We start from the raw sequence: 13,171 nt of genomic DNA on the forward strand, positions 1-13,171 counted from the left end.
ACAACTCAACAGCTGCTTAAATGATTCATATCCTGAGTGTTTATTAGTAAAGGCATTGGAGAAAGAACAAAGAAAGCATCTGGGCATGAAAGAACGAGACAATAAAGCAGCCAAACATGAACTTAAAATCAGCAGAAAAAATTAGACCTGAAGAAAGCAAAGCCCAGATCACACCGAGCTTAGCGTGAGTTTCATACAAATCCTTTCCAGTAAATTAGGCAGCACTTACACTATGCTATTAATTCCCTTGCATTCAGTAGCCCCAAAAATATTTCTATCAGGGTGGCCTAAATGCTTTCGCTTTGTTTTTCGACTCCTTAGTGGGAGGCTGCTGGCCTTTGATTGGCATCTTAGCCAGTAGTGTGGCCGAGATTGGAAATTCCATAGCTTTCGATTGGCACAAGACCTTGGGTACATATTGACCTCACTGTAATTATATTTAATTCAAAACATCTTAATCTTTCACTTGAATACTCTGCTTTTGTGTTAGATTGATAAGCAGTGGTAACTGCGCTCTTGTTGTTTAAATTTAATCTTTAAAGAAAGGATACCAATACTGTAATGTGCAAAGTAACACTATAAGGCAAGAGAATTTTACAGTTGGATTCATTCCTTGCAAAAGCAATAATTAACAACCTGCTGAAGAATGCCACAGCCAACCCAGAATAAAGGATAAAATCACATCAACTCATTTTAAATTGGTGGCTTTTCACAGAGGCTGGTGTCAGACTGCCTTTAAGAAATTCACGAGATAACTGGACTGGAGGACATACATGCCTGTTGGTAAGCAGTGAACAGAGAGCAGCTGCTGCAAGAAGTAGATACAGTTCTGTTTGGCAATGCTATACAATTCTGAATTAATTCAGGATTACTCAACCTCAATTTGGCTTTACATTCAGAGATTATTAATGAATGTCATTCTTCATGTGTTAAAGGTTAATCTGTGACTAACTGACATATATCTCAATGTAAAATTCATTGTAAATATGAAACTAGAAAAAAGTCAACAATAAGAATTAAGAAAACGGTGGGCGAAATCTTACCAAAGTATGGCAGTGTTGTTTCCAGCAAAAAAACTGGCGTGCTTCTCTCCAGATCTTATGACACCCGCCAAAAAAAATCAAGGGGCATGTTAACTCACTTAATTTTGTGGAAGTAACGATTGATAACAAAACTGTCAGTGCTCTGTCAAAACCGACAGCAGCTTTTGGAGTCTACACATGTGCAGTTAAATGTGGAAATCCAGAAGTGGCTGCCAATTATACTACATTTTTCCATAGGTGCGCCATTGAAGCCCACTCAGGCTGCAAACAAGCAGCAATCACAGATCTAATGAGCAATTGCCATTCTACGATATCAGTTACACTATAAAAACTCCGGAAAAAATAACACCTCATCGAATGAAATGAAAATTAGTGTCTAATGGCTGGCTAAGTACATAATAACTTCTGACCAGCCTCACTGTTCCTGAAAAACTCATTTTATATTTATGGATGTCAAATTTCTTCATCATAAAAGTCATATTTTTATGATAGTACAGCTTTTAATTTAATCCCTTGCGTCCAAGTTCTTTTACACTCCAAACTTTTAATTAAAATAAATCAGCGCATTTTACTTCCTGGCTTGCTGTGAGAATACTCCAGTGTGATTGGTTGTTTACCCTGCCTGGTGACATCACTGTCACTGGACCCAGGGGATGCCCTAACTTGGAACCACATTTAAACAGAAATCGGGAAAGGGAAAATCCAGGCCACAGATCACCAGCCCTGAAATTCAGCTAGTTTTTGTAAACTACTTTTTTCTCCTCTCTTGAAACATCAGGGACAAAATGGCAAACTGACTCAGCCTCTGCCAACATTGTTCTTTCACTGGTGCTATAAAGTCAATGACTTCACTGGCTGGTGTTGTAAGATCTTAAATTATGTTATATAAGCGGTAGTCTTTCTGTTCTTAACTTTACAAGATTAGCCCAATAGGTTGAGCTCTATTAACTCTCTCTTTCTTCCTATCCTATTTGCTTATGGTTGGGCTGAGTTTGGTGTCTCCATAGAATGCAACAGCAATCATAAATTTGGCTGGCATGGTGTCATGGTGGTTAGCACTTCTGCCTCACAGCGCCAGGGACCCGGATTCGATTCCGGCCTTGGGTGACTGTGTGGAGTTTGCACGCCCCCCCCCCCCCCCCCCTCTCCCCCTCACCCCGTGTCTGTGTGTGTTTCTTCCCATACTCCAAAGATGTGCAGGTTAAGATGGCCATGCTAAATTGCCCCTTAATATCCCAAGACATGTAGGTTAGGTGGATTAGCAGCAGGAAATGCGTGGGGTTACAGGGATAGAACAGGGGAAGAGGGCGTTGGTAAGATACTCTGTCAAAGAGTCGGTGCAGACTCGATTGGCCGATTGACCTCTTCTGTACTGTAGGGATACTATGATTCATCTATGAAGAATTCAACAATCCCAATTCTATCACTCGATGGTGTCACATGATGGGAGTTCTACCATCAACCAAAAACAAATCCATTAACACAGTGAACACCATTTTATCTCCAAAAAAGTATTAAAATTATGATGCTTTCCAGAAAATGTTGATATTTGAGCTTCATTTGAAACAAATTTATAGTCTAAAATGTTTGTACTTTTAGTACTTGCCCGACTAAAAGTTCAATTTTTTATTCCTCCTCATAAAAGGAGGTCATGCATTACTGAAATTATAATGCACTTGCCTGTTGGCACAGTCTGCTGTACCAATGTGAGTTTACACATTCAGCTCCCATTTAGTGAACCCTTGATCTCTTCCAAGGGGAGTAGAAAGGGAAGAAAGGGAAAAGGAAAGTCAAAGAGAGCGAGGGGGAGGCTGAAATGGGAATTGGGACCTTACTCAATACAAGAAAGGAAAAAAGCTAAATATTAGTTACAGGTTTTTTTGTTACAGCTTAAATTGCCCAGTCTTAGCGCAGCATTGCAAGATGCTTTGAGGAAATAGGCTACAAGCACATTCTGCTGGGCAAAGTGCACAGTTTGGGGAGGTGCAAAAGACTTCGAAAGAGAACCTAAAGATGACAAAACTATGAACAAATTGTCTAACTCTTTAATTTTTCTTATTAGGGAGAATGTCGTACAGTTGGTTCTCATCACCTTGCTTCATTGATATCATCTGGCCTGTATAAATTTGACATGGTTCACAGCTATTTAAAATGCATCGGATTCCAAGACAAAAGGACACCAAATTCATTACTGAGAAATCCTCTCTCTGAACTTATGCAACAGTCACTCCCACCTGTCAAACCACCTGGAAACAAAATAGTTCTGTTAGACAGGGTCTGAAATAACTATGTATTTGAAAGAGAATGAAACACTCATTTTTCCCTCTCAATGGAAGGAGGACCCCACAGCAATTCTTCAATATAATTGGTATTTAAAACACTAACTACAATTAAGACGAGAGCTACAAATTAGGGCATTTTACTAGTAACTTTTATTAACTAACGTATTCTGATTTTTCTTCATTTTTTCTTTAAAATGAAGGTGAGCAGGTATTGCTCTCAAGGTGAGCAATATTAGAGATGGATATTTAATATTGGTTTCAAACATTTGAAGGTAAAATTGGCTAGAATGTGCAGCAAGAGCCCTTTAATCTATCCCAACTTCGGAACTACAACTCCGACTGAGTTAGTGAGACCTTTCTTCCATTTCCAGCACTTGCTATCCAAGATGTTATATCATGACTACATCCTGCTTAACACTCAACTATCTCACTGAATTAATTGCAAGAGAGTACCCATTTAAACAGCTTGATGTTAACTCTATGGGTAGCAGCCAATCATGGTCTAGTCATGTTTACACTGGCACATTTTGGTATATATTTATATCTACCTCTGTTATACCTGTGACAGAAACATAAGATTCATACAAAGAATAAAACTGGTTCTACAATTCCAGCTAGTGGATCTATAACCAGGAGAAAGAGAGATGGATTTAGTCTAAATGCTGGGAGTCAAATAACTGGCGTTGGTCTCACAGTGTCAGTGTAAAAGCTGCCTATGTAACACCTCCTCTATCAGAACACAGGTTTTAGCAAAGAATGTCTGACTTCAATGCAAATTTGAAGAAATAATATGTAGTTGTCTGTTCACCCATTCTTCTGAGAATTTAGTAATTTGGCTTCTGGTGAATGGATTGTTCTTAAACACAGGCCAGGATTTGCCGCTCCTCAGACAGGCTGGGCGACAGGAGCGGAAAATCTCGCAAGATATCCAAATCACGTTTCATGACCAAGTAAAAGCCTGACTCGATTATCCCGATCATCTGCCAGTGACGCAACACATTTCCCAACGTTCATTTCCATAAACTATCAGATTATTATCACGCCTCAATGCCTGAATAATTCCCCAATGTAAGAAAGTCCACTCATGTCGTCATGAGGGCATGAATCATGACTAGTCTCCTGAAGCGTGCAACTGGCAAGCAGACCTCCCAGAGGAGCTCAGGTGAGTTCATTGCTCAGTGGAGAGAGGGTCATGCCTGGACACGACCTCCTGGGCAGGGGAGGTGGCATGGAGGTGGCTTCAACGCTGTTCTTCCAGTCTCCCTTTGCAAGATTTAGGGAAAATTCTGCCCACAGAGTAAGCTGAATAACCCAGTCCATTCACCGGAGTTTTCAATATTCAAAACTCCCATTTTAAAGAGGAGTCTAAGTGCCAGTGAGTGGATCATGATTGATGTGTGACAATACAATGGGTTTGAACAGCCAACACACAATTCATTTACCAGCATTTCAATGGTATTTTCCCTGTTAAAAAGTTATTTTTAAGTTTATTTATTAGTGTCACAAGTAGGCTTATGAAGTTACTGTGAAAATCCCCTAGGCCCTACACTCTGGCGCTTATTCAGGTACACTGAGGGAGAATTTAGCATGGCCAATGCACCTAACAAGCACGTCTTTTGGACTGAGAGAGGAAACCAGAGCATCCGGAGGAAACCCACGCAGACTTGGGGAGAACATGCAGACTCCGCACAGACAGTGACCCCAGCCAAGAATTGAACCCGGGTCTTTGGCACTGTAGGACAGCAGTGCTAACCACTGTGCCACCATGTGATAAGTCGGGACTCGAGCACCTCCCATCTCCATCCCGATTAAATATGGAGCAGGAAGGCAGTTGGACAGCCTTCCTGGTCCATCACCAATTGAGGCCCTTAAGTAGCTAATTAATGTCCACTTAAAGGTCTTATCCTTTCATTGTGGTATTAACCTAATGGCAGGTGGGGGACTTGCCAAGCAGTAGGTGCAATAAGAAACCTGTGTGGAACGCCTTGCAGGCTCCCAGGGTGAGAGGTCCCCCCTTCAAAAGGCACCAGGAGTGGGGGCAGGAGCAAGAGGCTGCTGAGAGCCACCGGGTGTTATACACCCAGCAACCACTGCTTCTCCAGTGATGCTGCTATTCCATAGAGCTGCTAGCCTCTGAATGGCCAGCACCATTGACAAAAAAGTTACCAAAATAGTTAACAAAAGCAAACAAAAATCACAATTTTTAATAACAGTTTCTCTTAAAATAAAAATAATGATGAGAGTTTGTTCCACAGGGTCTGGTAGTTATTTTGGAAATTCATTCAGACGTTAATGCAGTTACATCCCAAACTGGATGAACACAGGATAGATATTGGCCTCAATCTCAGGACTTACTGAAAAATAGCATCACACTAAATCCCATCCTTCAAGATAGGCTACAGTGCACAATATTTGCAAGTCAAGTATTGTCATTGTGTTTGTGATCGTTTCCAAAGGAGGAAGGTGGCATTTTCCAAGAGACGATTGCTCAGTTGCTTACAGTTCTGCCCTACAACTGGGAAAGATCTGCCAAATGCAGAGTATCCTGTTGTCACATCATTGTACAGCACATATAGGACACTACTGTGGATTGGGAGGTGATGCAGGGGGAAAGATTTCAGCAAGTATCATAAGGTCATTTAAATGCAGCAATTGACATAATGGAGAACATTTTAATTTGCATACAGATGAATTTTAAAATGAATAATACCTTATGTAAGGAAAGGGAGTAAGAATTTTTATGAGCAGACAGACATGGCTGAATTTCTGGAGAGAGAATAGAGTCAATGTTTCAAGTCAGGATGACTCCCTCAGGGTCACCCAGACTCGAAACGTTAGCTCTATTCTCTCTCCACAGATGGTGTCAGACCTGCTGAGGTTTTCCAGCATTTTGTTCTTTGTTCTGTTTTTCTTCAGATTCCAGCATCCACAGTATTTTGCCTTTAGACGGCTGGATGTTTGTTTTGCATCATAAGGCCCTTTTAAAATGCGAAAATGGGACGGTCTGGGGCAAACTGGAATGAGGTATTGGCAATTGTAATGGAACAATGAACTGCTTTTAAAGAGAAGATTGTTTGGATACAGTCCAGGTATATTACCGCATGGGAAAACAGGAAAAAGGTCAGACAACCAAAGTCAGAGCTCCCTGTTTGACCAAAAGGACAGAGAGTGTGATGAAGCAGAAAAGCATGACAGATGTCAGATTAATAAAACAAGTTAGAACCAGGCTAACTACAGCAAATTCAGAGAGAAAGTGAAAATGGAAAATAGAGAGACAAAGAGAGAGTATGAGAAAAAACTGGCAGCTAATATAAAAGGGAACGCAAAAGTCTTCTACAGGTTTACAAATAGCAAAACATAGTAAGAAGAGGGGAGGGGGTCAATTAGGGACCAACAAGGAGATATGCATAGCAACAGAGAGCATGGCTGAGGTACGAAATAGGTACTTTTCATCTGTTTACTACAAAGTCATAGTGAAGGAGGAGGTCATTGACATACGGGATGGGCTAAAAATTGATAAAGAGATATTAGAAAGGCTGGCTGTACTTAAAGCTGATAACTGGATAGGCTGTTGGGAATGGCAGAAATTGCAGAACTACTGGCCATAATCTTTCGATACTCCTTAGATATGGAGGTGGTGCCGAAGGATTGGAGAATTGCAAATGTCACGTGGTATTACCTTTTTTCAAAAAATGTGCTGAGGATAGAATCATAGACAATTTATAACATTGGGGGATATTCAGTCCATCTCATCTGTGCCAGTTGACAAAGAGCTGCCCAGCCTAATCTCACCTTCCTACACTTGTTCCATCGACCAGCAGATCACAGTTCTTCAAGAAGACACAAAGTACTTTTTAAATGTGGTGAGAGTTTCTGCCTCTATAACATTTTCAGTCGGTGATGCCTTGGTCTCCACCACCCTCTGAGTTAAAAAAATGCTTCCTCATCTACCCTTTAATCCTTCTACCAATTATTTTAAAATCTATGCCCTCTGGTTTTTGAGCCCGCTGCGAAGATAAACAGGTCATCCCCACTTATTATACCCAAGTCCTTCCAAATTGTTATTCATTCATTCATTCTTGTGCTTTACCCTAAGGCAGGTCTTTGACTTATATCTGCTGGTGCTTCATCCTGAGCCACTATCTTGGCTGTTTTTTCAGTGGTGGTTTCCCATTGCCTTTCACTCTCAGGGGCAGGGTGAGGAGGCAGGTCCCATGTCTACCTCTGCTGGAACAGGACTCAAATCCAAATTTTTAGCCGTTATTCTGAACCACCTGCTAGCCACCTAAGCTCAATGTGCTCCCCCACCTAGCCCCCCTCAACTATATACACCTCAATGAGCCACCCCTCACCCTCCTCAGCTCCAAGGAAAACAATCACCCAATCCGATCTTTCTCCATAGCTAAAATGCTCTGGTTGCGGCAACATTCTCATAAATCTCCTTTGCACCCTCTCCACTGCAATCACATCTTTCTTGCAATGTGGTGACAAGCACTGTACCCAGTATTCAAGCTATGATCTAATTGTGTTGTGTACAGTTCTAGCATAACCTCCCTTTCTTACACTCTATGCCTTGGCTCAAAAAAGGAAGGCATGCCATAGTGACCTGTCCTGCTACCATTGAGAATCTGTGGATATGCTCCAAAGTTCTTCTGTTCCTCCACACTACTCAGTATCCTCCCATTTATTGTGCATTCTTTTGCCTTGTTGCACCTCCAAATGCTTTACTCCAGATTGAAGTCCATTTTCCACTTCACTGTCCAACTGACCAGAGTAAGAAGTCTCACAACACCAGGTTAAAGTCCAACAGGTTTATTTGGTAGCAAATACCATAAGCTTTCGGAGCACAGCTCCTTCGTCAGATGGAGTGGATATCTGTTCTCAAACAGTGCAAACAGACACAGAAATCAAATTACAGAATACTGATTAGAATGCAAATCTCTACAGCCAGCCAGGTCTTAAATGTACAGACGATGTGGGTGGAGGGAACATTAAACACAGGTTTCCATGCTGAGCAGAAACGGATAGCCAAGTTCCGCACACATGAGGACGGCCTAAACCGGGATGTTGGATTTATGTCACATTATCAATAACCCCCACAGCTTGCCTCCTGGACTTGCAGAATTTCACTGTCTGGAGACAATACACATCTCTTTAACCTGTGTTTAATGTTCCCTCCACCCACATTGTCTGTACATTTAAGACCTGGCTGGCTGTAGAGATTTGCATTCTAATCAGTATTCTGTAATTTGATTTGTGTGTCTGTGCACTGTTGGAGAACAGATATCCACTCCATCTGATGAAGGAGCTGTGCTCCGAAAGCTTATGGTATTTGCTACCAAATAAACCTGTTGGACTTTAACCTGGTGTTGTGAGACTTCTTACTGTGCTTACCCCAGTCCAACGCCGGCATCTCCACATCACAACTGACCAGATACATAGAAACATACATGAAAACATATATAGAAACTAGAAGCAGGGGTAAGCCATTTGGCCCTTCCAGCCTGCGCTGCCATTCATGGCTAATCATCAAATTCAATACCCTGATCCAGTCTCCCCCCCCCCCCCGCCCCTATCCTTTGAAGCTTTAGCCCTAAGAGCTACATTTAATTCCTTCTTGAATCACACAATGTTTTGGCTTCAACTACTTTGTGGTAGTGAATTCCACACATTCACCACTCTCTGGGTGAAGAAATTTCTCCTCAGCTCAATCCTAAATGGTTTACCCCTTATCCTCAAACTATGATCCTAGTTCTGGACTCCCCCACCATCGGGAATATTCTTTCTGAATGTACCCTGTCTAATTCTGTTGGAATTTTATAAGTTTCTATGAGATACCCTCTCACTCTTCTAAACGCCATAGAATATGATCCTAACTGACTTAGTCTCTTCTCATATGACAGACCTGCTATCCCAGGAATCAATCAGCCTGATTAACCTTTGCTGTACTCCCTCTATAGCAAGGACATCTTTCCTCAGATAACCACATCAAAACTGCACACAATACTCCAAGTATGGCCTCAGCAATACCGTATACAATTGCAGTAAAACACCCTATTCCTATACATAAATCCTCTTGCTATGAAGGCCAACATACCATTTGCCTTTTTTACTGCCTGTGGTACCTGCGCGCTTATTTTCAGCGACTGATGCAAGAGGACAACAAGGTCTTGCTGAGTATCCATCTCTCTCTTTACACCCATCTAAATAATTATCTGCCTTCCTAGTTTTGCTACCAAGTGGATAACCTCACATTTATCTCCCACTCACTCAGCCTGTCCAAATCACACTGAAACATCTCTGCATCCTCCTCATAGCCCACCCTCTCACCCAATTTGATATCATCTGTAAATTTAGAGGTAATACATTTAGTTCCCTCATCCAAATCATTAAGATAAAATGTGAACAGTTGGGGTCCTATCACAGATCTGTGTTACCCCACTAGTTACTGCCTGCCAATTGGAAAAACACCCATTTATTCCAACTCTTTGCTTCTTGTCTGCTAACCAGTTTTCTATCCATCCCAAAACACTGCCCGCAATCCCATGCGTTTCAATATTACATAGTAATCTGCTATGTCAGACCTTGTCAAAAGACATCTGAAAGTCTAAAAACCACATCCACCAGTTCTCCCTGATCAACTCTACTAATTACTTCTTCAAGGAATTCCAGTAGATTAGTCAAGCATGATTTCCCTTTCGTAAATCCATGCTGACTTTTTCTGATTATACCACTGCTCTCAAGTGCTGTGCTATGAAATCCTTGATACTGGACTCTCGCAACCTGCCCAGTACTGACGTTAGGCTTCCTGGTTTATAGTTCCCTGTTTGCTCTCCACCTCCCTTTTTGAATAGCAAGCTAACATTAGCTTCCCTCAAATCTGTAGGAATGATTCCAGAGTCCAAAGAATTTTGGAAAATGATCACCAATGAATCTACTATTTCCAGGGCCACTTCGTTAAGTACTCTGGGATGAAGGTCATCAGGCCCTGGAGATTCATTCACCTTCAATCCCATTAACTTCCCCAAGACTATTTGTCTACCAATACTGATTTCCTTCAGTTCCTCACTAAAACTTGTTTCTCTCAGAACTTCCAGTACACTATTCATGTCTTCCTTTGTGAAGTAAGAAGTCTCCCAACACCAGGTTAAAGTCCAACAGGTTTATTTGGTAGCAAATACCATAAGCTTTCGGAGCACAGCTCCTTCGTCAGATGGAGTGGTTATCTGTTCTCAAACAGTGCAAACAGACACGTGTCTGTTTGCACTGTTTGAGAACAGATAACCACTCCATCTGACAAAGGAGCTGTGCTCCGAAAGCTTATGGTATTTGCTACCAAATAAACCTGTTGGACTTTAACCTGGTGTTGTGAGACTTCTTACTGTGCTTACCCCAGTCCAACGCCGGCATCTCCACGTCATGACTTCCTTTGTGAAGACAGAAGCAAAGTAAGAATTTAGTTCCTCTGCCATTTCTTTGTTCCCCATTATGTATTCCCTTGTTTCTGACTGTAAGGCTCCTATATTTGTTTTTGTTAATCTTTTTCTCTTTACAAACCTATTGAACATTTTAGTCACTTTTTATGTTCTCTGCTAGCTTACTTTCAAAATCAATTTCCCCAAGTTAATCAATCCCTTGGTCCTTCTTTGCTGAATTTTAAACTGCTCCCAATCCTCAGTCTATTGCTTTTTTTTGCCAATTTGTATGCTTCTTCCTTGAATCTAATATTATCTCTAATTTCCCTTGTAAACCATGGTTTGGCCACAGTTCCCTTTCCACTCTTCATAGGAATAAATAACTTTTGGATTTCACCTATTCCTAGTTCCTTGAATGTCTGCCATTGCCTGTCCACTGTCCTTCCTTTCAGTAATGTTTCCCAGTCACTCACAGCCAACTCATGTCTCATACCATAATAGTCACTTTTATTGAGGTTCAGGACCCTGGTCTCATAATCAACTACCTCACTATCCACTTTGATAAATCATCTATATCTTCCTGCAGTATGAAGCTTTCCTGCTCACTGTCAACCACAGTCATTTTTTGTATTTCTGCAAATGTCTTTATGAAAATTCCTATATCAGTCTTTAATATAAACTACAAAAAACAAAGGACCGAGTACGGAGCACTGCAGAACACCACTGGTAACAGCATTTCAAGCTCAAAAACACTTTCAAACAATTTCCCTTTTCTTTATTCTTTCAGAGCATGCGGGCGTTTGTTGGAAAGCCAGCATTTGTTGCCCATTCCGAATTGCCTTCAAGAAAGTGGTGGTGAGCCATCTTGATCAGCTGCAGTCCATGTGGTGTCGGTACCCTCAGTACTTTTAGGAAGGGAGTTTCAGTATTTTGACCCAGCGACAGTGAAGGGAAGATGATACTGTTCCAAGACAGAATGGTGTGTGACTTGGAAGGGACTTTGCATGTGATGGTATTCCCCCGCATCTTCTGTCCTGGTTCTTCAAGGCGGTAGATGCCATGGGGTTGGAACGTGCTGTTGAAGGCGCTTGAGCAAGCTACTGCAAGGCATCTTGTAGATGGTGCACATTGCTGCCACTGTGCGCCCTGCCACCAAGCCAATTTTGGATACAATTTGGCACCTGGGAACACCACCACCTGGTCCAAGTCACCCACTACCCTGACTTGGAAATATATAGCCGTTCCTTCACTGTCGCTGGGTCAAAATCCTAGAATTCCCTCCTTAACAGCACTATGGGTGCACCTACACCTCAAGGACTGCAGCGGTTCGAGAAGGTAGCTCACCACCACTTTCTCAAGGGCAACTAGAAATGAGCAATAAATGCTGGCCTAGCCATCATGTAAATGAATAAAAAACTCTATCCGTGATCCCATGAACTATTGCATTTTTGATCAGCTTGCCTTCATCAATTGCACTTGTGATCTTCTCAAAAAATGTAACTAAATTAAACATAATTTGCCTTTAACAAAGCCATGATTTTCCTTGATTAAACTATGCTTTTCTAATTGAAGGTTTATACTGTCCCATAGAACTGATTCCAATAAGTAGCCCACAATAAATTAAGGTAACTGGCCTATAATTATTTGCATTATCCCTTGGTCTCCTTTCTAAATAATAATCCCAGAAATTATAGACCAGTCAGTTTACTCTCAGTGCTGAAGAGCTAATAGAAACCATAATTAGTATAACATTAACAGCCACTTAGACAAGTGTGGATTAATTAAGGAAAGTCAGCACAGATTAGTTAAAGGCAAATCATGTCATGGGGTAACAGAAAGGGTTCATGTGAATAAGGCGGTTGATGTGGTCCACATGGAATTCCAAGAGGCGTTAAGTGCCACAGAATAGTTTGTCAACAAAGTTGAGCCGCATGGAATAAAAGAAACAGTGGTGCCATGGATACACAGTGGCACAGTGTTAGCACTGCTGCCTCACAGCGCCAGGGAATCAGGTTCGATTCCCGGCCTGGGTCACTGTCTGTGTGGAGTCTGCACGTTCTTCCTGTGTCCATGTGGGTTTCCTCCGGGTGCTCCAGTTTCCTCCCACAGTCCAAAAGACATGCTGGTTAGGTGCACCGGCCATGCTAAATTCTCCCTCAGTGTACCCAAACTGGCGCTGGAGTGTGGTGACTAGGGATTTTCACAGTAACGTCATTGCAGAGTTAATATAAGCCTACTTGTGACAATAATAAATATATACTTTAAAAACAAAGTTGGCCGAGTAACAGGAAATAGAGAGTAGGGATAATGGATTGCTTTTTGGGCTGGAGAAGGATGAATATCCCTCACTGATCAGTATTATGCTGCTTTTCTTGATATCTATCAATGACTTAGATTTGGGAATGCAGGCACAATTTCAAAATTTTCAGAT

General features: G+C 41.6%; 1 protein-coding gene across 7 annotated transcripts in view; it reads right to left on the reverse strand.

Moving 5' to 3' along the window:
- Positions 1 to 13,171, reverse strand: part of rhbdd2 (rhomboid domain containing 2) — an 87,573-nt gene that overhangs the window by 63,188 nt on the left and 11,214 nt on the right. The window contains exon 4 of one of the 7 annotated variants that reach the window (XM_078225145.1): positions 3,052 to 3,289. The exons of the other annotated variants lie outside the window; for them this stretch is intronic. Coding sequence (XP_078081271.1) covers positions 3,268 to 3,289 — 22 coding nt within the window. The 3' untranslated portion in view covers positions 3,052 to 3,267. Of the gene's footprint in view, positions 1 to 3,051; positions 3,290 to 13,171 lie in introns of those variants that run through there. 7 annotated transcript variants of the gene reach the window in all.

Source organism: Mustelus asterias, chromosome 12 (assembly GCF_964213995.1).
Source record: "Mustelus asterias chromosome 12, sMusAst1.hap1.1, whole genome shotgun sequence".
Classification (NCBI taxonomy): domain Eukaryota; kingdom Metazoa; phylum Chordata; class Chondrichthyes; order Carcharhiniformes; family Triakidae; genus Mustelus; species Mustelus asterias.